The sequence below is a fragment of the Euleptes europaea genome, chromosome 14 (genome assembly GCF_029931775.1).
Source record: "Euleptes europaea isolate rEulEur1 chromosome 14, rEulEur1.hap1, whole genome shotgun sequence".
NCBI lineage: Eukaryota > Metazoa > Chordata > Lepidosauria > Squamata > Sphaerodactylidae > Euleptes > Euleptes europaea.
The window spans coordinates 38,349,927-38,375,285 of record NC_079325.1 but is presented as its reverse complement, the minus strand read 5'-3'; the positions used below and the strand labels follow the sequence as shown (position 1 = coordinate 38,375,285).

The 25,359-nt window shown below is 49.3% G+C and overlaps 1 protein-coding gene across 1 annotated transcript; it reads left to right on the top strand.

Moving 5' to 3' along the window:
* Nucleotides 1-3,725: 3,725 nt before the first annotated feature.
* RNF208 (ring finger protein 208) lies at nt 3,726-4,801 on the top strand. The gene has a single exon (XM_056860422.1). It carries the CDS (start codon nt 3,924-3,926, stop codon nt 4,719-4,721), a length of 798 nt encoding a protein of 265 aa, XP_056716400.1. The 5' UTR covers nt 3,726-3,923; the 3' UTR covers nt 4,722-4,801.
* Nucleotides 4,802-25,359: the final 20,558 nt, after the last annotated feature.

Below are 25,359 nucleotides of genomic sequence, written 5' to 3'. Positions count from 1 at the left end.
GCGAAACCTGTTTGACCAGTGGATGCTTTTGAACACCCCGCGGGAAATCCTACAATTCTAAAACACTTTCAGTTCTCTTTAAAAACAAAACAACTGTATCTCCAACCTTACTTTTTCCATCTTGGAACTGAACAGTCACCGCTGGGTAAAGGAAAGGCTCAGTTTGGTTAGTACCAGCAACTAGTACAGCAACAATTAATTTTGTTCTACTGAATATTTCCTGTTGTTCAGGAAGAAATTTCTGAAGAAGAGCCTTGTGTGACTCACAAATTTCCACCATTCAGAATAAAACCAAACCACATGCTTGCTCTGCGTTGCAAAACTCTTTCCGGTGCAATTGCATTTCCATTCTGGCTGAGTGTGTCACAGCCTCCAACACTTAACAGATGAAAAACGTACTTGTGACAACCTCTTTTCCATACCAAAAGCTGCTGCTTTTGCTCCTTCATAAGCCATTGCTGAAGGCTCTGTTCTGCCTGCTGCACATCTAATCTTGCAGTCTGCCATCCTGTGATTTTGCACTATTTGAAAAGCCAGGAGTTTGGTTAGAGCTCAGTTGTGAGCCAGCTTGGCGTAGCAGTTAAAGTGCTGGACTAGAGCCAGAGAGACTCGGGTTCAAATCCTTGCTCGCTCAGCCGTTAAACTCACCAGGTGACTTTGGGCTTGTCGCTTTTCCCCACCCAACCTACCTCATCAAGTCATTGTAAAGATAAAACAGAGGAGGGGAAAGCCATATATGGCTGCCCTGAGCTCCAGAGGAAGGTCAAGATTGTAATGAAACCGATAGGTATGCTAGGTGCAGCGTGCGAAAGGGCAGGCTGCGTACTGCCCAGTACTTGAGTCTTCATTTGGGTGCATACATTTATACGGCTGTGCAGTTGAGATGCCATGCATCTGACCCCATTCAGAAATTCAGATTCTAAGAAGGGAGTGGAAACCCTGAGGAAACATAATTTAGGCTTGTTATGTTTGTTTCAACAAGGCACCTCTGAACACTAAAAAAAGAGGGACAGTGATTTATCAGGGGCAGTTTCAGGTGGGTATTTGTGCTGTCTAGAGTAGAAGAGCAAGATTCGAGTCCGGTAGTGCCTTAAAGACCAATAAGATTTCCAGCGTACAAGCTTCAGAGCTCAAGGAGCTCGGACTCTAAAACTTATACCCCAGAAATCTTGTTGGTCTTTAAGATACTACTGGACTAGAATCTTGCTCTTCTACTCTAGACAGCACAAATACCCATCTGAAACTGCCCCTGATCTTTATCAGGGACAAGGACCAGAAAACAAGGACCATCCATGGTAAACTGGGACAGTTGGAGTGCATGTCACATAGATATGAAATGAAGTGTGTTAAATTCTTCTCTTTGATCTGCACAACAACCCTGAAATAATCCAGGCCAGTATTATTATCCCTGTGCTGAGAGTATATAGCAGTTTGCCAAAGCCTTGTGTGTTCATGCCTGGCAGTTTCATTTTGCTGTTATTTCAGCCTAGCTCTTAAAAAGAAGAGTTTGTGAAACTTGCTCCCCTCCTCCCTGCCTACAAGCGTCAGCTTGAGCTGGCCCACTACCGTTTCATCCCCCTGGTCAGATTGTACACACTTCTTTCGTCAGAGACCTGCAGTTCCCCAGGGGGAGGAAATGACTCTGGAACCCATTTCAGTCTGTGGTTTAGATATGTCTTAAAAGAGGGGTTTTGACACGAACTGGAGTGCTAGTGAGAGGCATCAGGCTGCGGGGTGTGTGTGTGTGTACTTGCCTGTATACTGCGGTTCTCATCTCAACCACACACAAAGTGTTTGGCAAAGCTTGGAAACTCTGCCTGTTGCATGCTCCGGGTTTCAGATGTGCCTGTGTCTGAGTGTCTATGGTTTTTGAAATTAACACAGCAAGAAACCACAGCATCTCCTTTTCCAAGCCCCCAGTGGCAGGGGGAAGTTTGCCTTTAATTTCCAAAATGAGAAGTTATTGAGGTTCGAGCTAAACTGGAATTTATTCACCCACCCCTACCAGGGAAGCATTGCCTCAATCATGGAAGTATGGAGGACTGGCTGTAGTTATTTGGAGGCAAAGGAAATGCATGCTGTATAGGCAAAATGGCCATGGCCATTTTTGTGATTTCTTCAGGGATTTCCAGCACTGACCCTGACACTGGAAATAAGTTCTGAGCCCTGGGAGCAAAATTAGCAGGACTAATAGGTGCTTAGAGCCCTGTGGCACAGAGTGGTAAGCTGCAGTACTGCAGTCCAAGCTCTGCTCACAACCTGAGTTCGATCCCAACGGAAGTCATTTTCAGGTAGCTGGCTCAAGGTTGACGCAGCCTTCCATCCTTCCGAGGTCGTTAAAATGAGGACCCAGCTTGCTGGGGGCAAAGGGAAGATGACTGGAGAAGGCCCTGGCAAACCACCCCATAAACAAAGTCTGCCTAGTAAACATTGGGATGTGACGTCACCCCATGGGTCAGGAATGACCTGGTGCTTGCACAGGGGGACCTTTACCTTTTTAATAGGTGCTTACAACTTTCAGCATTTTGCCATCTGTTTTAGAGAAAGTCAGAGCCGAGTTTCTTTTGAACATCAGGGTCTTGTGAATATGTACAGGCAAGGGGAAAAAATCCAAGGAAGTCTGAGGAACAAGTATTTTCCCATGGCAATGGCTGTGTGTATTAACTTTTGGAGTAGCTGCAAACCCCCATACACCAGTTTACTCCCTAGACTTTCAAAAAGGAAAACAGGAAGTAGCTGGGAGAAAATGGAACCTTTCTGTTATCCCTAAGCAAAACGGCCCAGTTCATTGTGGGAGGGTGGAAGAATGAACGATCGCAACAGCCTACCACAGCATAGGACAAGGGGAATGATAGTTCTCATTGGTCAGAGTAGATTTTTACAACATTGGAAGCAAGCTTTTGAATCACACAGCACTCTTTTTGGGGGCTGGTGTTTGAGCAAGCTTGAATGCAGTTTTTTTGGGCTTTTTACCATGCTGAGGCGGCTGTTTTTGGGGGAGTAACAAGGGGGGGGGAACCTTACCAAGGAAGGAATAAGCAGCAGGTTCCAGTCCAAGCATGCATTTCTGCAAACACTGTCAGATTTTTTTTTAAAAAAAGATCTGCTTTGTTTTCCAGACATTCCTGCAAGCGCCACAAGAACCCATTGTAGAGACGGAGCTGGCAGGCCAGGTCTGTTCCCAGGGAAGAAGCCGCCAGCTGCCAGGTGGGAACCTGCCGCCTTTCACCTGAGCAGGATGTGTTCCACCTGTGGATCTCTCTCCTGGTGCCTGCCCCAGAGGAAGGAGCTCTGCAGAAGTCTGTGACCAGGCGAGTGGAAGAGGCAGGGGAAAGTCAGAGCTCTGGAATTTGCAAAACACATTCTTGAGCCCAGTCTGAATCTCCTCGAATGTAAACAGGGAATCAAGGCCCTGTGGAGGAGGGGCCAGAGACATTGCACCAGGCGGCTCTGATCGCATTCCATCCTGAGAGGCAGCTTCAGCCTGACTCACCTGCAGCCAAGGTGGCTTAGCCCTGGTGTGTGGGGAAAAAAGTCCAGCCCACTTTGGCTTTGTTCATCTAGCCAGTCTGTGAGGTGTCATCCCACAGGGGCCGGCGTCCATCCCAGTACTGTGTGGTGCTCCAATTTGCCCAACCCAGCTGCACTACGGGACACAACCCCCCAAAGCTCCACCAGGCCACGGACTGTTGTAACGCAACACGGTCCTTGCCACCCAGCTGTCGCCCCGCAACCTGCCTTGTAAGGAATGTGCATGGAACTGGGGTCCTAGCACCGCTGTCGCAACCCACCAGGAAGAAGGAACTATTTTGGCGCCTTTCGCCCCAGGATGTGCCCCTGTTCCAGCGGCTTTCTCCAGCATTGCCGCTTCACGGCCCGCGCACGATTCAAAGCCTGGCCTGCTACGATCACCTTCTAGCCCCATGCAGGGGACCCTCGGAGAACCCAGAGCCACGGACAGTAATGTTAAGAACCTCCTCATGTCATGTCTGAAAGGGCAGCAGGTCATCATCAAGATGGAAGCCATGAAGATAATCCACCCGGAGAAGTTCTCGGAGCTGCAGAGCTCCCAGTCGCGCTACGTCCCCGCCCCCCGCCGCGAGCCTCCGCTGGTCGCCAAGCGGGCCTGGCCGTCCGATTCGGAGATCATCGTGAACCAGGCCTGCGGGGACATCCCAGCCTTAGACAGTAACCCGGGGGCCCTGGGGTTATCCCGGACACCACCTCTGCCCCGGCGTGAACGGCTCTACCAAGGACAGCGCAAAGGCAGCTCGGAGATCTGCTACCATCGCCAGCCGCCGCCAGATGAGGTGATTGTGAACCAGTACGTGCTGCACTCCTCCACCCCATGCGAGCCGCTGGAGTGCCCGACCTGTGGCCACATGTACAACTTCACCAACAAGCGCCCGCGCATCCTCTCCTGCCTGCACTCTGTGTGCGAGGAGTGCCTGCAGATCCTCTATGAATCTTGCCCTAAGTACAAGTTCATCTCCTGCCCCACCTGCAAGAGGGAGACCGTGCTGTTCACCGACTATGGACTGGCTGCCCTGGCTGTGAACACGAGCATCCTCAACAGACTTCCCGCCGAGGCTCTTTCTGCCAACCCCGTGCAGTGGAGCAGCGACGCCGACCGCAGTTGCTATCAGACCTTCCGCCAGTACTGCGGGGCGGCCTGCACATGCCACATCCGAAACCCGCTGTCTTCCTGCACCATCATGTAAGCTGTGCGCTCCCTGCCCTCCCCCCTGGTTCTGCCTGTACCCCTCCACCACCCTGGGCAGTGGGACCATGAGAGACTGGAGAGCACAAACGGTCTTTCTTGGGAGGCCCCAGTTTGGACAGGCGTATTGGTCCATTTGGCTTTATGGGATTCTCAGCCGTTCTGGCTCCAGAACCTGCTGGTGTGCCCTGCTGAAAACTGTCATGTGTTTACATGGGGGAAGCGGAGGGAGCAATGCACAGCTCCTAGATGAAGGATGGAAGATACCATCAAGAATCATGGTGGAGAGGGATCTGTCAGCATGACCTCACAGCCCACAGCTACGTCCATCCTTCAGTTCACCCTCCCTCCTTTTCTGCAGCCTCTTCGTGGATTAAGTCCTTGGATTTTTCATCACCACAGGCAGTGTTTTGTCCTTCCCTGTGGCTCACGGTTTGGGGTCCCAGCAGGGCAGCTTTGGTCCTATTTCTACCAGCGGCTTGGACAGGAAAGCCGCCCAAGTGAGAGGAGCCAGAAGCAGCCAAAGGAGATGGCAAGATACAGGAATCCCAGAGAAGCAGTGCCAGGCAGGGCCTGTGCCAGGGGCCAACTCAGATGCCAGTTTCTCTTTTTAAGTTATTTGCCAAAGCTTCCGTTTCTGTGCCCAAGCTGTCGTGTGTCCAAATTTGCTGCTGCCAATCGAAAGACGGTTGCCAACAGACTTCCTGGGTCCCATTTCCTGATGTCCTTGAGGGAAGCTTTTTAAAAATATTGGTTTTTTTAAAAATCCTCGTTTTGGAGGATCTCTGTTCCTCATTACTGTTTCAGAAATGCATCTTGTTTGGGCCCGGGGTATCAATAAAATGGATTGAAGTTGCGATGATGCTTCTTGGGTTACATCCGCGTTAAGGGAAAAGGAGAGCCATGCCCAAGTCAAAAGGTACAGCCTGAGCTCTTTCCACGGGCAGCGCCGTCCTTCCCACTGGAGGAAGGAAGAGTCCACCGTGCGATCTTTCCTAGTGAGAGTTCTAGAGTGAATTGGAATTTGGTTACTCCTAAACAGCTAGCCAAACTCTCCCCCCTCCTTTTTATGACAGCACTGTGTGCAAAGACATACTGATTCATGAGGATAAAGGGGGGGGAGTCAAAGGCCATTTATGCATGGCCGTTTCCTCAAGGTCACCCTGCCAACTACTTCAGGGCTTTGGCTTGGTTATGCATGCATTTTCCCACTGTCAGAGGTTGCCTCACTCTCCCCGTGCATTTCACCCGGATTTTCTGGGTGCTGGCTAAACACAAATCCAGAAAACGCAGGCAAAATGCGGGGAAACGAGAGGGGGGAGCGAGGCGACCTCTGACAGTCAGAAAATGCATGCATAATCAAGGCAAAGCCCTGAAGTAGTTGGGGTTGCCGCGAGGAAACAGCCATGCGTAAATGGCCAAAGAGGTAGCTTTCTGCACTCAGTGTTGTCTGTTGTTTAACTTTGTAGTGGGAAGGGCTGGGAGTGTGATGCCACCTTCCTCTTGCAGGGCTTCATCTCTTGGGGTCCATTTTGTTCCAAGCAAAAGAACAAAAACAAGCCATACATAGCTAGATGTCTGGCTAGCAAGCAAGCCCTCCCAGTGGGTCGAGGTTAGGGACTAGGTAGGGTCTCTGGGATTGACTCGGCTGATGGTCCGATGGGTTCAGCTCCAGGTGCATTTAGGGGCTGGCTGTCTCAAACTTTGGCAGCATACTGGTTAATCTATTTGCTATGCACTTACAGGTGCACATCTTTCCAGCAGTCAACCCCAAGGGCATGCACCTCCCTCCTCCGCTGGCTGCTGACCTCAGTGGGGCCCGTTGACAAGTTGAGACCATAGATCAAGCAAATTCGGTGGGCAATGCTAAAAGTGCAATCTAGAAAGCAAGTCCAAGTGATGTTGAGGATTGGGCTAGAATGGTCAGGAGGTGAGGCAGAGGCCGCTTGTCGATAGTCATTGCTGGTGGAGTGTTTCAGATGAGTGGGGGGGTCTGACCTTCAGCTTCTACTCAATCAGTGTCAGGTTTTTCAAACTTTTTGGCTGGCTTACTCGCTAAGACCTCTGCCTTCAGGTTCAAAGCGTGGTCCTACTAAGCATGCACCGACAGCCAGACTCCGCCGGCATCCATTTTGTCCACAGATGCAAACAAATGAAGGGCTAGGCCATTTCCAGATCGGACGGGGTCTTCAGAACCAACCCAAGAAAAGCATCTGCATATGTTGTGATGATGCTACTTCCCCCCCAAAGTATCCAAAATTTGCTTAGAAGGTGTGCCAGGTTGCTAGAGAAGCTCATCAAAGCCCCGAGCATGTTTCTGGTAGCCCAAGAGGCCATGGAGGATGCCCGGGTGGCCTGTAAAATGGGAATAGGGCTGAGGAGAGGCTCTGGGTTAACACCTCCCCCCCCCCCACATGCCAATTCCTTTTGGCTGCTGGTTGCGACAAAGCTGTTGTTTGATACCCGGTCTTGTTAACCCCCTCAACTGAATCTCCACAATAAAGATCTACTACTGAACCAATCTCCCTTCGGAATGTCTTGTGCCAGGGGAGGGGAGGGTGGGGATGGGCATGGAGCGGCCTCTGCAAAGATGGGGCACAGCAGGCCAAGAAGCCAATGATGGATCATGAGATGCACATTTCTCATATCTATACTGCAGAGTAAACAGAGGCTATCGTATTTTGGTCACATTATGTGAAGGCAAGAGTCACTAGAGAAGACAGTCATGCTAGGAAAAGTTGAGGGCAGCAGGAAAAGAGGAAGACCCAACAAGAGATGGGTTGACTCAATAAAGGAAGCCACAGCCCTCAGTTTGCAAGACCTGAGCAAGGCTGTCAAAGATAGGACATTTTGGAGGACACTGATTCATAGGGTCGCCATGAGTCGGAAGCGATTTGACTGCACTTAACACACACACACACATACTGCAGACCTAGACTGGTGTGGCAGCCATTACTTCTAAGGGTACCCTGAGAATACCCTGATGTGAATTGCCCAGGCTAGCCCAGTTTTTGTCAGACCTCGGAAGCTAAGCACGATCAGCCCTGGTTAGTATTTGGATGGGAGACCCCCAAGGAAGTCCAGGGTTGCTGTGCAGAAGCAGGCAATGGCAAACCACCTCTGAATGCCTATTGCTTTGAAAACCCTATGGGGTCGCCATATGTCAGCTGCAACTTGACGGCACTTTACACACATATACGTATCCTGAGAATGGAATTGTAGTTCTGCAAGGATGGAAAAGGGCAACTGGGACCTGGAGCAGGGGATTCGTCGCACCATCATCAAACTGAAATTCCCAGGATTATTGGGTGCGTGGGGGAGCCACAGAGGTTCTATTGATATAGAGCCAATATATTCGTAGCATAGCTATGCCGTAAACCATACATAAGCACGCATGCTTCTCACTTGATAGTCCTGCATATGTGAATGGGCTATCACCACATCCAGATTTAAGGTTAAGCTAGGTAAGCTACAGTTAGAAGAAGAAGAAAAGTTGGATTTTATATGCCAACTTTCTCTACCATTTAAGGGAGACTCAAACCGGCTTACAATCACCTTCCCTTCCCTTCCCCACAACAGACAACCTGTGAGGTAGGCAGGGCTGAGAGAGCTTAACAGAGCTGTAACTTGCCCAAGATCACCCAGCTGGCTTCGTGTGGAAGAGTGGGGAAACAAATCTAGTTCACCAGATTAGCCTCCTCCACTCATGTGGAGGAGTGGGGAATGAAACCCGGTTCTCCAGATAAGACTCCACCGCTCCAAACCACTGCTCTTAACCATTACACCACACTGGCTTGTTAAAGAGTTCACAATATGAGGGGCCTCTGAATAAGGGGAGGGGGAGTAACTCATCCCAAGCCTAAGTACCCACCCTGACTTGGACTCAGTGCTGACAAGTTAGATTTCCTATATCCTTTCTCTGAGAATAGCAAAATATCTTTCATCATATGGGGCTGCATAAAACTGACCCAAGTTTTAATCTCCACTCTGTTGCAGAAGCTTGTTGGGTGACCTTAGGCTAGTCGCTCTCTCAGCCCAACCTATTTCCCAGGCTGCTTCTTGTGAGGATATGATGGAGGAGAGGAGGATGTTGAAAAACGCTTTGGGTCCCCATTGGAGAGAAAAGCAGGCTATTGGTGTCTAAATTAATTCAATAATCTGGTGCTGGTTATCGCTGATCAAATACTGCCAGGCAGAATTTCCCTTTTTCCTCAAACACAAACCTTTTCGAGTGGGGTTCCTTTCCACATTCAGCTGTGAGTCATGAAGGCCTGTCCCTGTGGCTTTGGGCCAGTCAATCTTAGAAGAAGAGTTGGTTTTTATACCCCAATTTTCTCTACCTTATGAAGGAGACTCAAAACCTTCCTCTCCCCACAACAGACACCTTGCGAGGCAGGTGGGGCTGAGAGAGTTCTGAGAGAACTGTGACTAGCCCAAGGTCACCCACCTGGCTTCATGTGTAGGAGTGGGGAAACAAACCCAGTTCACCAGATTAGAGTTAGCCACTCATGTGGAGAAGTGGGGAATCAAACCCTGTTCTCCAGATTAGAGTCCACTGCTCTTAACCACTATACCACGCTGGCTCTCTTCCTCAAAAGGTTGTTGTGAACATAACATCATATGCTTTTCTGGTTCTTTGGTGGAAAACTGAAATGTAAATGTGATTAGTGAAAACAAAAAGGAGTTATTTATCGTTACCACCTTAGCACCCTGTGCTACCTCCAAGGAGCTTTAGGGTGATATTATGGAGTTTTCCCCTCCCCTTTTATAACTCATTGAACCTGTGACACACTCTGCTTTCCCTCAATGGCACCTTTGGCTGCGGAAATGCCAGTTCTCACAGATGTCAAATCTACTATTCCCTAGAACCCCTTGCCCAGTATTAGCCAAATAATCCTGGCAGGTGAAAAAAATGAGGGACGTAGACCCCCTTCTTTGCCAGAGCTAATGAAAGCCAGCACACTAACAGTACCAGATTTTTATTTTTTTTTACAGTGGGGAGAGTTTTGCCCATCTGCGCCCTCCTCTCTTCCTGCCTCCACTTCTTTTCCCAGCCTGGGCATCCTGCTTCTCCCTCCATTGGCACCAAAGGAACAGAAAGTGGCATACTTATTGACGGGCCAATTTTGATGGTGCCAGATACTAAAGCAATTCAGGTTTCCACAGGGCGAGAAAAGCCCTGTAAGAAATGTGCAAGTCTGGCAAACAGAAGGGCCGCGCAAGAGGTGCAGGCGACTCAAGCTCAGTCAAGCTTGCAAAGGATACATGCCAAAGGGCGACACCCTCTTCTTTCCCTGTTCCTCTGCTCCCTCCAACAAATCCCAGCAACAACGCCAGCATCCTTTGTCCTTGTGCTTTGCAAACATTGCCCCTACGGAACTGGCAGTGCTTGAAAATATGCTGAGCTAGATTCAGTGCCAAGCATCCCATTAAATCGGATCAATTCAGGGCAGGTGATTTATAGCAGCCATCTTCAACCTGATGGGACCCAGGACACCCCCCCCCCCAAACAACACACACATATTAATCCCAAAACTGCCTTTGAATGGTAGATGCTGGAGAGAAACAACAGGGGAGCACGCTGAGAATATCTGGGGGTGGGTTGGGGGAGAGGCGGCGGCTGGCTGGCCACTACTCCAGACGGGCCGTTGCTCTGATCCATCAGTGCTTATGAGGCATGATAGCTAAATGTAATCTCCAGAGCCGAAGCTAAGGGCAAACAGCAGGGAAAGGCAATTCGCTTCATATCCTCCTGATGGTCTTCCTGGAAGTATCAGGCTGGCCACAGTTCAAACCAGGATGTTGGGCTAGATGGACTTTTGGCCCTCCGGCAGGGCTCTTCTTGCGTAGATAACACTTCAACACAGAACATCTGAAGCATTCAAAGCACTCCACGTCCATTATCTCAGTAATCTTGCCAACAAGCATGCAAGGTAGGCCATTATTAGTATCTCCATGGAAGAGGGAGCCTCTGTGGCTAAGAGGCAGCTCTCAGCGTTGCTAGATCAGAGCCGTGTGTTGGATGTTAGGTCTTGTCTTTGCAAAAATCTTTCATCTGTGTCCCAGAGAGCTTGTGCAAGCAGTATTATTTTTTTGCATGTGGCTCAGTTCTAACTCAATTAGTCTGCAAGATCTTCCTCTTTTTATATTATTTAGACCGAATCAAATTGCAGGCTTGGCTTAGTACCATGCCTTTTCCCACAAACATCCCCCCTCTAATTTTTTTAGCATCCAGCCAGAACACAAATTCTGTGTAGCCTGAGAGCTTGCATGTCATATCAGGAACACTGGCAAGTCCTCATCAAGATATCATCTTACTGTCTTTGAGGACTACTACATCACCTGCCCACAACAAGCCACGCCTGCATACCTAGGGATGAGCAGAAGAGGGACATGAACAGGAAATAGTCGAGGGGTAAGAACAATTTTGAAGGGGTGGGGGGAACAGGAAGACAAACCAGTTTCCCAAGCCACTGTTTGTAAATACACAGCTGGCTGGCCAAAAGAAGGGGAGAAGATGTAGGCCATAGGCCAGGGGTAGGGAACCTTTTTTCCGCCAAGGGCCATTTGGATATTTGTAACATTATTCGCGGGCCATTCGCCACTTCCGCCCCCAGCCCTCTTGTAGTACAGAGGGAATACGTTTCTCCATGGCCCGGGTGGGAAAGGGTTAACACAGTTTCTTGGGCAGTCCTAGCAGCTCCATAGCTAACGACTCTTCTGCAAGGGGGGGAAAAGGTTCCTTTTCTTGCCAAAACAAACTCACATCTGCCTTGAATAGAGGCTATTCATGTCTGCGGGAGGGGGCGGATTGCAAGTCTTAAATCCTTCTGAGCTAGAGATCTGCCAGGACCCATGAAGGGCCAGACCAAATGACTTCGCGGGCCTTATACGGCCCCCGGGCCTGACATTCCCCACCCCTGCCATAGGCTAACTTGCTTAAACATTCTAGAATACTTTCCTGGGTGCTCCTCTGATTTCTACCAGGATGTTAGGTCTATGGCTGGATCCTGTATGCGCACCCATGCATTTGGGCTCAACATTGTAAAAAAAAAAAAAACTTAAAAAAAATCAAACCAAGTTCCTTGTCTTCACGCTTGTGGAGAACTTGCAGACAGATGGGAGCTACACCTGACGAAATTCCCAAAGCATGATGGGGTGGGGCAGCTCTGGGGCCGTGATAGGGTTGCCAGGCCCCTCTTCGCCGGCGGGAGATTTTGGGGGCGGAGCCTGAGGAGGGCGGGGTTTGGGGAGGGGAGGGACTTCTATGCCATAGAGTTCAATTGCCAAAGCGGCCATTTTTCTCCAGGTGATCTGATCTCTGTCGGCTGGAGATCAGTTGAATTAGCAGGAGATCTCCTGCTACTATCTGGCAGTTGGCAACCCTAGGCCGTAAAGAACTTCTAGGCGGTTCTCTGCTTCTGTTGCACCAACTGGACATAACTGAAACTCAGAAGAATCTAGTGTACAGAGCCTTTTTGTAAATCCAGCCCTGCATTCCATCTCTTTCTTCCATGGTCAGCAAACACGGAATTACAAAGCATGGTGCAGAATCAAGGGGCGGGGGGAGAAAGAAAATCACAACATTTACTTCTTAGTTGAATTTTAGCTCATGCAGGAGAGATCTACACCCTCCCCTGGATGGCCCAGGCTAGCCAGATCTCATTAGATCTCAGAAGCTAAGCAGGGTTGGCCCTGGTTAGTACATGGATGGGGGACCACCAAGGATTACCAGGGTCATTATGCAGAGGAAGGCAACGGCAAACAGCCTCTGTTAATCTCTTGCCTTGGAAATCCTACTGGGCTGCCATAAGTTGACTGCGATTTGACGGCACTTTACACACACAGGAGAGATCTGCACCTGGTGAATCGGCCAGCCATTCAACTGTTAAAACTGTGCCAGAAAAAAGGCAATCCTAACAAGGAGCGGCAACACAACTGAAGTGTTCTGTGGTGCATGAAGCATTACCGGTATCTAGCCCTGCAAGCCCAGGCCTGTGTGAAACCAGACACAGTCTGCCCGCTTTGGGAACAGAACTCCACCACAGCAACCCAAATTCTGCAGCATGAAAAGCTGGCCTGTACAAAGCGTGCAAGTTAAATGGTGCCTCAGTGTACACACCGGTACCAAGAGCAAGGGAAGAACAATGGGGAATTTTCTCCTACTCCCAGATCTTGAGATTCCGGTAGGCATTATCCATATTGCCTCTAGGACTAGTAGTGTGTATTTTAAAAAATGAAAGCTGAGGAACTCAAGGATTACGACCTGATCCATTTATACGGTTGCTATAAATGGCTCAGTCAGACTCGGCTCCCCCGCCCCCTCTGTGCTTCCATAGTTTGCTCTGTGCCCCTATTCCTAGGACAAGGTGGAAAGAGGAAGTGTCTCATCTGGCAAAATTGCTGATGGTGACCTGTGATGTGGTAAGAACCTTGTGGAAAGGCATGAGTGTGAATGAGACGAGTAAGGAACTCGTGAGGTTTAGCAGTCCCTTGAACATAAGGACTACAAGCCAGGCACCAGCCAAGCAGTTCCTTATTGCAACAAACCCATTCCAGAGGTTACCCAATGAAACAGACTGGCAGTAGGGCCACGACAGACTAAACGAAGTGCTTTTTGCACACAGCATCTCGTAGGTTTATGGACCTCAATACCACAACATGTGATCTCAGATGCTAGTTTCTATGGCTTTGAAAAAAGAGATTGAGCCAATCCTATGAAGGATAGCCAAATTAACCCAGATAGCTAAACGAGGCCTTTATGTACAGAGGCAGTAAACCTCTGAGCATCAGACACTGGAGGCAAACAAGGGTGGTTTTTGCCTGGTAACTAGCAGCGCGTTCCAGACTGAATTGCCCCGCATACTTTTTTTGAATTTTGCACGCTGAACCGTCATTCCGGAAGTGACTGCGAAGCCGGCACATACCAGCTTTGCATTACTAAAGAGCCCATTTAACATGACCGTTGGAGTTTGCTGTGAAGAATCCCCCTCAAGGAACAATGCAAAACAACAGAGGCACGTTAGCTATCCATATGCGAATGGCTATGCAAACAGGAACAAAGGAGCAGGCAAGTGGGGGGAGTGGAACTTCTCCTTTTGCTTCGGGACCATGGAAAGGCATTTTTAAAGACGCATTTTTAAAAAGAGCTTTGAGCGAACATCAAAATTGACCATGCAAAAATGGCCAAGAACAACATTAAAACAGTGGTCCGCCTGATCCAGAAGGGTTTTCCACAGCTGCCAACCAGATGTCTGATCCTGCAAAGTAATGCTGATATTTGCTGGTCTTGGACCGTATTAAACTTATTGATTGAAGTAATGCTGATGACTGAAGCAGCAGCACCCAGCAAGTCGGGAGGACGAGCAGGAGGGCATGGTAACGCCTAAGGATATTCCCATCAAGTTCCCACTGCTTCAATGCTTAATGTCTAAAATGAGAGGTACCATGGCTCAAACCTGCCCAGTAGCCAAAAGCCCTGCCTCTCATCTATGATTACCTAGCGTGGGAGCAAAATCCACTCTGTGTGTGCTCAGAGATATCAGGAGAAGGGTTTCTGGTTGCATGCTCCACCCCGACCCCAATTTGCAAATTAAGCAAAGTATTTTTTTTTGTGGAGTTGCTTGCAATTTTCACGCTGCACAGCGCCCTCTACTGGGTTGAAATCACTTTCAGATATTTGCCATGTTTACTGAAATACTTTTTTTTTTTTTTACTAAGATACATTCAAGGTGCACATTCAAGGGCCACAGCAGTTACCTGTGCCTCTTGCTATGTTGATAGGTCCCGTAAAGGAGGTTTAGGTGGATGTCACTTATCACATGCTCTCTTATTTCAGAATACATGGCCTGGAGACGACATGCTGACACTAAAAACAAGTTCTGGAGCTACCTCCATCAGTTCATAGCTTCTCCTTTTTTTAGTTTATTAGAAGAACTCTGTTGTATCAGAACAAGGGTCCATCTAGGTCAGCACGTTGTTTCCCACAGATGTTTTCAAAAAGCAGGGCATGGAGGCCCAAAGCTTTTCCCTGGTGTTGCCCTACAGCACCAGGCATTCAGAGGTACACTGCTTTTGAACACAGAGGTTCCATTTGGCTGTCATCGAGAATAGACATTCAGACCTATACTCCATTATTATTTTTTCCTAATCCTCTTTTAAATCAGTCTAAAACTAAGCTGTGGCAGTCAGTTCCACTTCAGCTCAGGGCATTTCAGATAACAGGATCACATTCATAGGGTTGCCAAAAAAACTCACAAAAAATCTTGTATATGAGTGGAGAGAGACTTTGGATCAAGCGGATGGATGCTGGAGCAGGGCAAGAACAGAGTAAGGGTTGGAAATAACGGTGCTTTGGAGCCAGTTGCAGGCCTGTCTGGAGACAGTGCTCTGTACAAAAAGTGTCTCGAAAAGCCATCTTAAGAAAAATTAAAAGGTGTCTGCTGTGCAAGCACCGGGTCATTCCTGACCCATGGGGTGATGTCACATCCCAACGTTTACTAGGCAGACTATGTTTACAGGGTGGTTTGCCAGTGCCTTCCCCAGTCATCTTTCCTTTACCCCCAGCAAACTGGGTACTCATTTTACCAACCTCGGAAGGATGGAAGGCTGAGTCAACTTGAGCCGGCATTTGAAACTGACTCCCGTTGAGATCAAACTCAGGTCGTGAGCAGAGCTTGGACTGCAGGACTGCAGCTTACCACTCTGACCTAGATGGACCCTTGTTCTGATACACCCTTCTAAATAATTGATATTAATGGACTTAGAAGGGTGTAACTCTGCTTAGACTTAGGGTTGCCAGCTCCGGGTTGTGAAATTCCTGGAGATTTGGGGGTGAATCTTGGGGACGGCAGGGTTTGGGGAGGGAAGGGACCTCAGCAGAGGTGTGAAGGCCTAGAGTCCACCCTCCAAAGCAGCTATTTTCTGCAGAGGAACTGATCTGTGTAGGTCAGCTGTAATACTGGGAGATCTTCAGGCCCCACCTGGAGGTTGGCAATCTCAGTCAGACGGCCCTGTTGTTCATCTACAGTGTACACTGAAAATAAACCCCAAGGGGGGGAGGCAAGGGGCAGAAAATGGGTTGGGCATTTTTTTATAACCGTCTCCAAAACAATATGTTTTTTAAATTCCCCTTTTCTAGTCAGTTGGCAATCTTGCAAAAGAAAGAAAATCCCAAGTTCCAGTTCAGGTTGGGATCCGGTTTAACTGAGGCCCGCAGCCTGCTCCATGGCTTGACCTGCTCGCCTGTCACTCCGCGGGCCAGCTCCAAAGGGCCTTCCCCGCCTCTCTGCCCCCGCCGGACTGGCCAGCTAGTGGGTACCACAAAGCTCATGCGTGTTGCCAGGTAACAACAGAGGCAGGCACCAATCGCCTCGCCTCTTCCATCCTCCTCCCCTTCCGAAACAGTCACTCACACGCGTGAGGCCACGTGGACCTTCCTAGCCCTGCTCCCTCTGGCGGTTTCTGCAAAGGGTCTGTTATGCAGCAAAGTCTCCGCCTGCCGAGGCAACTGGCGGAATGTATTAGGGGATGCGGAGAAGATCCCCAAGCCCCCCCTTGCAACTCCCCCCAAAGGACTTGCTATATATAGGCACTCGCAATGAAAGCCTTGGGTTTCCTCTGCTCCCCAGATGAGCCAGCAAGAGGCAAATTCTCCTTGAAATTTTTTGTGGAGAGCAGTTCTTTAAAGGCAACTTCCTCCAAGATTCCTCCCCCCTTCCCAGTTGTTAAAGGAGGTCACGTCTACATAGCAACAGCAAAAGATTATTGATGAGGCTCTTTCTGCCCATCCAATGCTCATCCTTTCTCCAAGAAGCTGAGCGTTTAAAAAAAGAAATTTTACAGAATTATTTCTCAAGCGGCTTAGCTAAACTGTATTTGGCTTTAACAAGCTATCAATGAGAAAGGCTGGTTCAAGACTAGGCATTTTTAGCAAAGGGATGGGGAATGAAACTGGCAGCATCAGATCATATAAACCTGTGGCGTGGTGGCCACATTTTTGGAAGGTAGTCTATTATTCTAATAGTCACCAGCTTTCAAAATGACACCATAGAGCTGAAGAAAGGCAACCAAAATGACCAAGGCATGGAAGCACCTTTCTTATGAGGAATGACGAAGATGATTTATCATTTAGGAAAAAGTCTGGGATGAGGCAAGAAAACTACATGGGAGAGACTCCTAAAAGGATGCTGTTGAGAGGAATTTTCCCCTCCCTCTCAGAACAGCAACAAAACCAATTTGCAGTAGGGGTTAGGATGGATAAGAGGGAACAATCCTGTACACAATACCTGATTTATGGAACTCACTGCCACAGGATAACACAACGATGCTATCTTAGATAGCTTTAAAGGGGTATTAGATTTGTGGAAGACGGGACTGTTAATGGCTATTGGTCATGACAGCTAAATGGAACCTCCATGTATAGAGGATGCTTATATTTTAATATTGGATGCTTCAGCCATACAATTAAAAAGGGCTGTGGTCTGCTTAGGGGCTTCCCTAAGAGTCATACAATCTTACTGGCTCACAATGATTTAGGGTGCACTGTACATAAACACATGGACCAATGTGCAGCCTGTTGGAGATACATGGAAACAGGCGGCCTTTCACAAGATGAGGGTTTCCTTTTCCTTATATACTGGTGTTCAAAGATGAAGATCCCAGGTCATATCCTTTCACAATATAGTTTAATACATGATCTTGTCATCCTTTGGCTGTGGCTGCACGTGCTCATTTCAGTATGGATTGGCAATGCATTGGACCATAATTTCCAAATTGTCTGCAGCAAAACATAAATTTAAAATTAAAGGTTCCTGGGACCCTAAAGTGATCACCCTCAAAGAAGGCTGCCCACTGTGCCTCTGCATTATCTAGCACTCCTTCTAAGCAGCTTTGTGCTCTGTGCGTATGAAATTCTGCTCAATCTCTGCATTGGGTCATTCAGTTACTTCTGCTGCAAATGCACAATAGAATTCCCTATTCTGAAATGAATATGCTTGCTGCACCTCTGTATGAATTGGCGCCGTGAACTGGCACTCCATCTTAGGAAGAGGCGTGCCCTGAACACATGCAGAAGCACAGTAGTTCAGGAAAAGAAATAGGGCTTCAGCTAGCAGAAGCCTGGAAAAATCCAACCACACTGAGACCAATTTGACGCAGTAAAGCCACCAAAAGAGGACCTTGCCTCTGCAAAGTTTACATTTTCATCCCAACAGTAAGTCTGCAATTTCCTCCTCTTTCTCTTCCAGAATCAGCTACTGTTTTGCTGGGCAGGCGGAGGACATCTGATTCTTAGCTGAGTCATGCTGAAGCATTGCTGGAAGCCTGAAATGTATTTTGCCAGGCGTGTGCGCCTGCAGTTCCCGGGTACCATGCCCATCCTACTCCCACTTCACTTCCCTCGCTCTGGTGGACACTGGAAACCTTTGCTTTCAGTCTTGGTCACACCGAGTATGGCGTAGTAGGGCTGGTTATGGAGTGAACCCAACGGGCAGGGCTTAACGTGAGACAGGGCCCACCCATGACATAGCAGGGAGAGAGAAACTGTTTGAGCACGTGCAGAGTGATGTACCCTTGCCCCTCCTGGAAATCCCACACATTGCAAAATTTCCTGAACCTGTTGCTGGGTCAAAAAACAGAGCTGGTTCACACATGCAGAAAACTCACAGGCCGTTTATGCTTGGTAATTAGCAGAGAGTTCCAGGCTGAAGTGCCCCACATTTTTTTTTATTACCTGCTTCACATTTCTTAAGAGCCCCTTTAACGCGACTTTTTGTATTTGCTCCGCCCCCCACGTCAAAGCATTTACTGAAGGAACCATGAAAAATCACAGCCTCGGCTTAGCTATGCAAACGACCATTGCTAATGGCTATGCAGACAAAGGAACGAAGGAGCCGGCGAGTGGGGTGGTGGTGGAATTTGTTTGACTTTCTCCTCTTGCATCGGGACCGTGAATAGTCATTTTAAAGGGCGGATTTAAAAAAGCAGCTTTGAGTGAGCATCAGAATTGACAGTGCACAAATGGCTACACAGTAAAAACAGACTGCACCTCTACAGATTTGAAAACATTTTTGTTTTTGCCTCAGGAGAACAGCATCCACAGCCCGTTCTTGGTTTGATGGTCTGTAGCAGGCTCCCAACATTGCTTTTTAGTCATTTGTTTTTCCCCAGGTGCTCTCCACAGGGTTGTTCTGTTCAGCCGCTTAGAGCTCTACGTACATTTTGTAACAGACAGGACCGCTCCCTCCTCCCTCTTCGTTGCATCTGTTCTTTCTGAACAAGTGATATTAAGTGGCAACATGATCTGAATGTTGGTCTGAAATCTGGGAGACCCGAGTTCCAATCCCAGCTCTGCCGTGGCAGATTGCTAGATGACACTCTCAGCCTGACCTACCTCACAAGGTTCTTGTTGTGAGGATAAAATGGAGGTGAACAATGTTATAAGCTGCTTTGGGCCTCCATTAAGAAGAAAAACAGCATACATACTGATATAAAATAAATACCTTAATAACATAAGGCTGTTTGCTTAAAAACTCCCTTCAAACAGAAATCCAACAAAACAAGCTAAGAAGGGCCGAACCCCTTTCCCTGCTTTCCTGGCTTTCTAGCTGCATGGAAGACTCAAAAGTCAATCTGGCACCTGCACTCTGGAGTGTCTTAGCCCACTGGTCTACCTCCATAGTCTTCCACCTGTGAAAACGAGGCTTGAGAGAGGGGAAAGACAGGTGAACAGTTGAAAGGAAGACAGGGCTCCCGCAGCTTATCTGGAAAAGGGAAAATTAAGGTTGCTAACATGGGCTGCTCTGGTCTAGCCTGAACAAGGGGGTAGGGTGTACTTCCTTTGATGGGGTGGGGGGAAGCTAAGGGGCAGGGTTTACACTGAGCCAAGGACTACACATGACACAAAATGGCAGAAGATATCTGAGCATGTGCAGAACGACTTCCCCTCACTTCTGAGAATCTGCAACACACACATACCCCATATACATCAAGAACAGAAATCAAGCTCCATGGGGAGTGATCTGTAGGCAGAGCTGAGAGTTAGGCCCCTCTCATTTGGGAAACCAAACACCAGAACAGCAACACGGTTGGCACTGTGCGGAGGAAGCGGGACCAGCCCAGCCTTTCCTCTGCACCCCTACCCTGAACGTGAACACACTGCAGACGATCTGGATCTCTTTGGCAAAACACAGGCTTTAAAGGCAACCGCCTGCATTCAACACACCGCCAGCAGCACTACGAAGACATTTTAAGATTACTCTGGGTTCTGCTCAAGCCAACAGAACTCAGTCTCAGTGATAACACAGGAAGAAAGCCTTCGCTTCAGGGAAGGGCATTAGCGGGAGGACTAGCAGCATTAGGGAGTTCGCACCTAGCAGCCTTGAGGGTGGCAGCTTCTAGAGCAGGGGTGTCAAGCGTAAGACCCGAGGGCCAGATCATACCCCTTGAGAGCTCTTATCCGGCCCGCGAGCCAGCCGAGGCAGCCACCCCCTCCCCTCGCTCTGGGCTGGCAAGGCATGGCCCAGCCCGACCAAGTGACATTTATGCCATATCTGGCCCTCGTCAAAATTGAGTTTGACACCCCTGTTCTAGAGCCTGTACGACCCTGCCCCCAACATCTCCATTCTCTTTCCTTGGCTCTGTATCCCAGACACGCTGCTAGTAACACTCAGGCCCTCTGGGTCTTAGCCATGGACGTTTCCGCCCGGCTAAACCTATCTTCCACTTCCTCCACAGCACTATGGACTGTCACCATTCTGCAACTGCTCCTCCCACCGAGCAGCGAGAATGGGTGTGAGCATCCCCAGCTGACCTGCAGCGAGTGTGCCCTTCAGACAAAAGCTTTTCACCTGCTGAACAGCCAAAGAAAGGGGGCAGCTAATTGGGATCCTGAGCTGACTTTAGGGTGCTCTCGCTTCAGCAAGCTTTAACCTGCCACGGGGCAGAAAGTGATAAGTGCAACTGTCCATGGCTCAGTTCAGCAAGAAGACGGGAGGAAAAGTTTGTGAATGAACTCTAGAGTTTTGTTTATGACAGCAGAGCTGCTGGGGAAGGGAACAGGGCAACCCCCATTCCTTCAGTCTCCATCTCAGCTAAGAGTCTGGTCCGAACTCTATTTGTCCAGAATAAGGAAGAGCATCAACAGCAACACAATGGGCAGGAAGACAAGCAAGAGGCTCAGCATCTCGGAGATGAGCAGTCCCACCAACGCTAAGCGGTAACACCAGCGGCAATGGCGCTCCAGGCGGGCCAGCCCGCTGATGAGGGAAGGAGGGTAGCGGAGGCAGGGCAGGAAGCCAACCATGCGGGTGGTGTGGAAGCGGACCTGGAAGTGGTGCTCCAAGCCCCCCCAGACCCCCGGGCGCCGGGCTGGAAGGGCGGTGAAAGTCGGAGGTGCCACAGCCGGGCCCTGCTCAGAGTTCATCAGCAGCATTTCCTCCTGCAGCTTGCAGATCTCCCACTCCATCATGGGCGTCTTCTGGCGGCAGATGGGGCAGCGCACGCGCCCGATGTCGGCGGCGCTGGACGCTTCCATGATGGAGCGCAGGCACTGGCCACAGAGCACGTGGCTGCAGTTCAGCAAGGCGGGCCTGTGCTTGTCTTGGTCATATGGTTCCGTGCAAATGGGGCACTCCTGCTCGTCGGCACTGTCGTCCTCCGTCTGGATGCAGCAGGATGGGGCTACAGCCCCCGGCTCTCCTCTGTTGAGGGCCCAGTCCTTGGCCTCCAGCAGGCAATCCTGTTCCAGCTCTACGACATTTTCCTCCGAAGGAAGCTCTTGCTCAACTTTGATGCTATAGCTCTCTTCCTCAGCTGCAAGGGGAGCCAGCACCGCTTCCTCCGCTTCCTGTGGGCCTGTGGAAGGGAGCCAACCTTCTCCAGGACAGCAGGTAGCTAAAGGCTCTTTGGGATACACAGGGGGTTGCTCTGGATCCCCTTCCTCAGCCCACGCCATCTGGCTGTGGCTCAGGTCCTCCTCTGAGCTCCCCGAGCGTGTGGGCTGATCTCCCAACCGGACACTTCCTTTGCACTGGGTCTGCGCTGATGTTCTCGTCCCCACAGTTGCACTCTCAACTGCAAGTCTGTCCTCGGAAGCCTTTGCATCCATAGGTATGCTACAATTCTGTCCCACATCCAATGCTACACTCGGGCTAACGATGCCAGGAGGGACCACATTCAAGCACACTTCTTCCTTCTCCAAGTCACACGAAAGAGCCGGCTCCCACGTTCCTGACTCCAGGAGGGTCCCAGCCATTGCACTCCTAGGTTCTGTATCAAGAAAAGAGCTGGCATCCATGCTGCCCTACAGTCCTGCCATTTTTCAGCCACGAACCCCCACCACTCAAAGCTTGGCAAATACATGGTACCCAGCCTGTTCCCATGCCGCCTGCTTCTGAAATCCTACCGCTTGCAGCAGGGCCGGATCCGGTTCCCAGGAAGTTGCAGGAGACCAAGCAGGCTTGGTGTGTTTGTTCTTCCCTGGTCCAGGAACAGCCCTCAATTCACCCCCACTGGCGGGTCCCTGTGGTGCGCGTTCCGTCTCGGCCTCCTCTGAGCTGCCGGCTGTCCAGGTCATGCCTTTCTACCTTCCCAGGCTCAACAAGCGAACAGCTCTGACTGTGGCCGGGCTGGTTTATCAACTTGCAAGATTCCGCACGAATCAAAGCAGGAACTTGGCCCGGACCAAGGCCGCTGCCAATCCGAGGGCTGTCACAGCCCAGGGGGCGGGGCGGGCTTGGCAGGTAAGTCCTTCCCGGGCCACAGGTTTGCCTCCTTTCCTCTTATCATTCATTAGGCAAACCTTTTGGCTGAAGTTCTTGCGCCAAGCTCTGCTCTCTTCCCTTTGCTCCCGCCTCTTTCACCCGCAAGCCCTTGAATGCATATGAAACCATCTTGGACTGAGTCAGATCACTGGTCCCTCAAGCTCGGTGCCATCTCTATAGCCTGGCAACAGAGATCGCAGGAAAATTCTCCTGCATGCAGAACCAAAGGGTTGAAATTAAATCAAAAGAGTTTCCGTCTAGACATTAGGAAGAATTTTCTAACAGTTAGAGCGGTTCCTCAGTGGAACAGGCTTCCTTGGGAGGTGGTAAGTTCTCTTTCCATGGATATTTTTAAGCAGAGGCTAGATGGCCATCTGTCAGCAATGCTGATTCTGTGACCTTGGGCAGTTCATGAGAGGGAGGGCACCTTGGCCATCTTCTGGGCATGGAGTAGGGGTCACTGGGGGTGTGGGGGGGAGGTGGCTGTGAAATTCCTGCATTGTGCAGGGGGTTGGACTAGATGACCCTGGTGGTCCCTTCCAACTCTATGATTCTATGAAAGCAACTGCTTTGTCCACTGAGTCACAGGCCCTCCATGGATAACACGGACCTGGGTTGGGCTGATGAGAATGCTCCGATCATGGTTTCTACTGTGGGGTGGGCTGCCATTATATAAGCAACACATTCAAAACCCTGTACAATTCGGGTCACCTCATCTCAAAAAAGAATATCGTAGCAAGGAAAAGATGCAGAAAAAGGCAACCAATCTGATCTAGGGGTTGCAGCACCCTCCCCACGAGGACAGCCTGTGAAGCCTCAGATAAACATTTCCGTTTAGTAAGACAACTAAGGGTGAGGGAGTGACAAGATAGAGATTTATAAAATTATGAATGATGTGGGGAGAGTTGATAGAGATTTCTGTCTCTCTCATATGGTGCTAGAACGTGGGAAAGAGAAGTGTCACCCCTTCACAAGTTGCAGAAGGTTCAAGCAGGCAAAAAGAATCAGAACTTTAACACCAGCCTGCATGGTGCAGAGGTTGGAATGTCGAACTACAGTCTGGAAATCCCAGTTTCAAGTCCCCGTTCTGCCACGGGTGACCTTGTGCCAGTCATTCTCTCTCAGACTAACCTACCTTATAGGGTTGTTGTTATATGAATGAAACAAAGAGGACGGAACAACGTTGTAAGCTACTTTAGGTGCCCATTGGGGAGAAAAGCAGGGCACAAGATCTATAAATTTAGAACGTGGTGGTGGTGACTTGTTAACATTTATTTAAAAAAAAGAGAAACAGCTTGTTGGTAATGATAACAACTAAAAAGAACTGCCTTGTATAAAGACACCTTGGTCCTGAATACCAGACCCTGAGAACAAACCACAGAGGAAAGGTTAGTGCCTTCATGCCCTACATCTGCCTTTGATTCTTCAGCAGATTTTACTTTTGTATTAGCTGACATTATTTATTGCTCCTTTTATTGTTTCTGCTGTTTTATTGCTATTATATTTTATTTTAGTGTGTGGATTTTTACTTTTTACTTTGTTTTTGTTTATAACCTCTTTGCAAGCCACCCTGAGTGCTATTTCCAGGAGTTGGGTGGGGTAGACATTGTCACAGAGATGATGATAATCTGGTTCGCCATAGGTGCAAACAGGATGCTGGACTACAGGGAACCTTCGGTCAGATCCACCTAGGCTGTTCTCACATTCTTGCCCCAGCTCCTCCTTCCTTAGCTACTCATAGCAGGGTGATGGCCAACCCTAACCAGCCAGTCACTTCCCTTCCCTTGCCTTGCCCAAGGCAGCACCTGGCCCTGCTGACACCAGCCATTGATGTGAACGGGGTCACCATCCTGACTCGGCCACCGGGCTTGGTTGACTTCTTGCTCAACGGGCAAGGTGATCAGGAAAGAGCGGCTCAGCCTGGCATCCTGGCGACCTCGTCCTGAAGGAATGACTGTAGCCCCAGGCACCAAAAGCACGTGCTGATGAGGATTCAGAACTGGCTGCAGCAAGAGATCAGAGACACACACGCAGAGAAGTGCTCAACCATGGGCTAAACGACTGGGTCTCCGTGGTGTAGTGGTTAAAAAGTGGTGGTTTGGAGCGGTGGACTCTAATCTGGAGAACGAGTTTGATTCCCCACTCCTCCACATGAGTGGCGGAGGCTAATCTGGTGAACTGGGTTGGTTTCCCCACTCCTACCCATGAAGCCAGCTATATGCCAATAAAGGCTTGTGTCGTGACATGAAGCCAGCTGGGTGACCTTAGGCTAGTCACAGTTCTCTTAGAGCTGTCTCAGCATCACCTACCTCACAGGGTGTCTGTTGTGGGAAGGGGAAGGTGATTGTAAGCCGGTTTGATTCTCCCTTCAGTGGCAGAGAAAGTCGGCATATTTTGAAACGGCTGAGCAGCAGGAAGAAAATATGGGTAAGAACATCAGGAGAGCCTTGCTAGATCACATCAGACCTAGGCCAGCATCCTGTTTCCTGCAGCTGAGGAAATACCCTCAAGGAAAGCCATAAAAGGAAAAGCCTTCTGTAGTCATCCAGCAATAAGATAATACTTGGCATTTATATAGCATTTTCACTGTTCCAAATGTTTCATATCCATTATCTTCCTAGCAAGCCTTACAACAGCCCTGTAAGGAAGGTCAGTATTATTATCCCCATATTGCAGATTAAGAAAGGGGGGACAGCAGAATGACCAAGGTCCTCTTGTGAGTTTGTAGCTGCGGTGGGACTTGAGCCAGAGTCCTGAGATCACAGCTTAATATTCTTTTGGCAATTATACTACAGATTCTCCACTGATTTTCAAAGATGGACTGCCCCTGAACCTGGAGGTTCCATTTAGGAATCAAGAGGCTTTGCGTATCTTCTC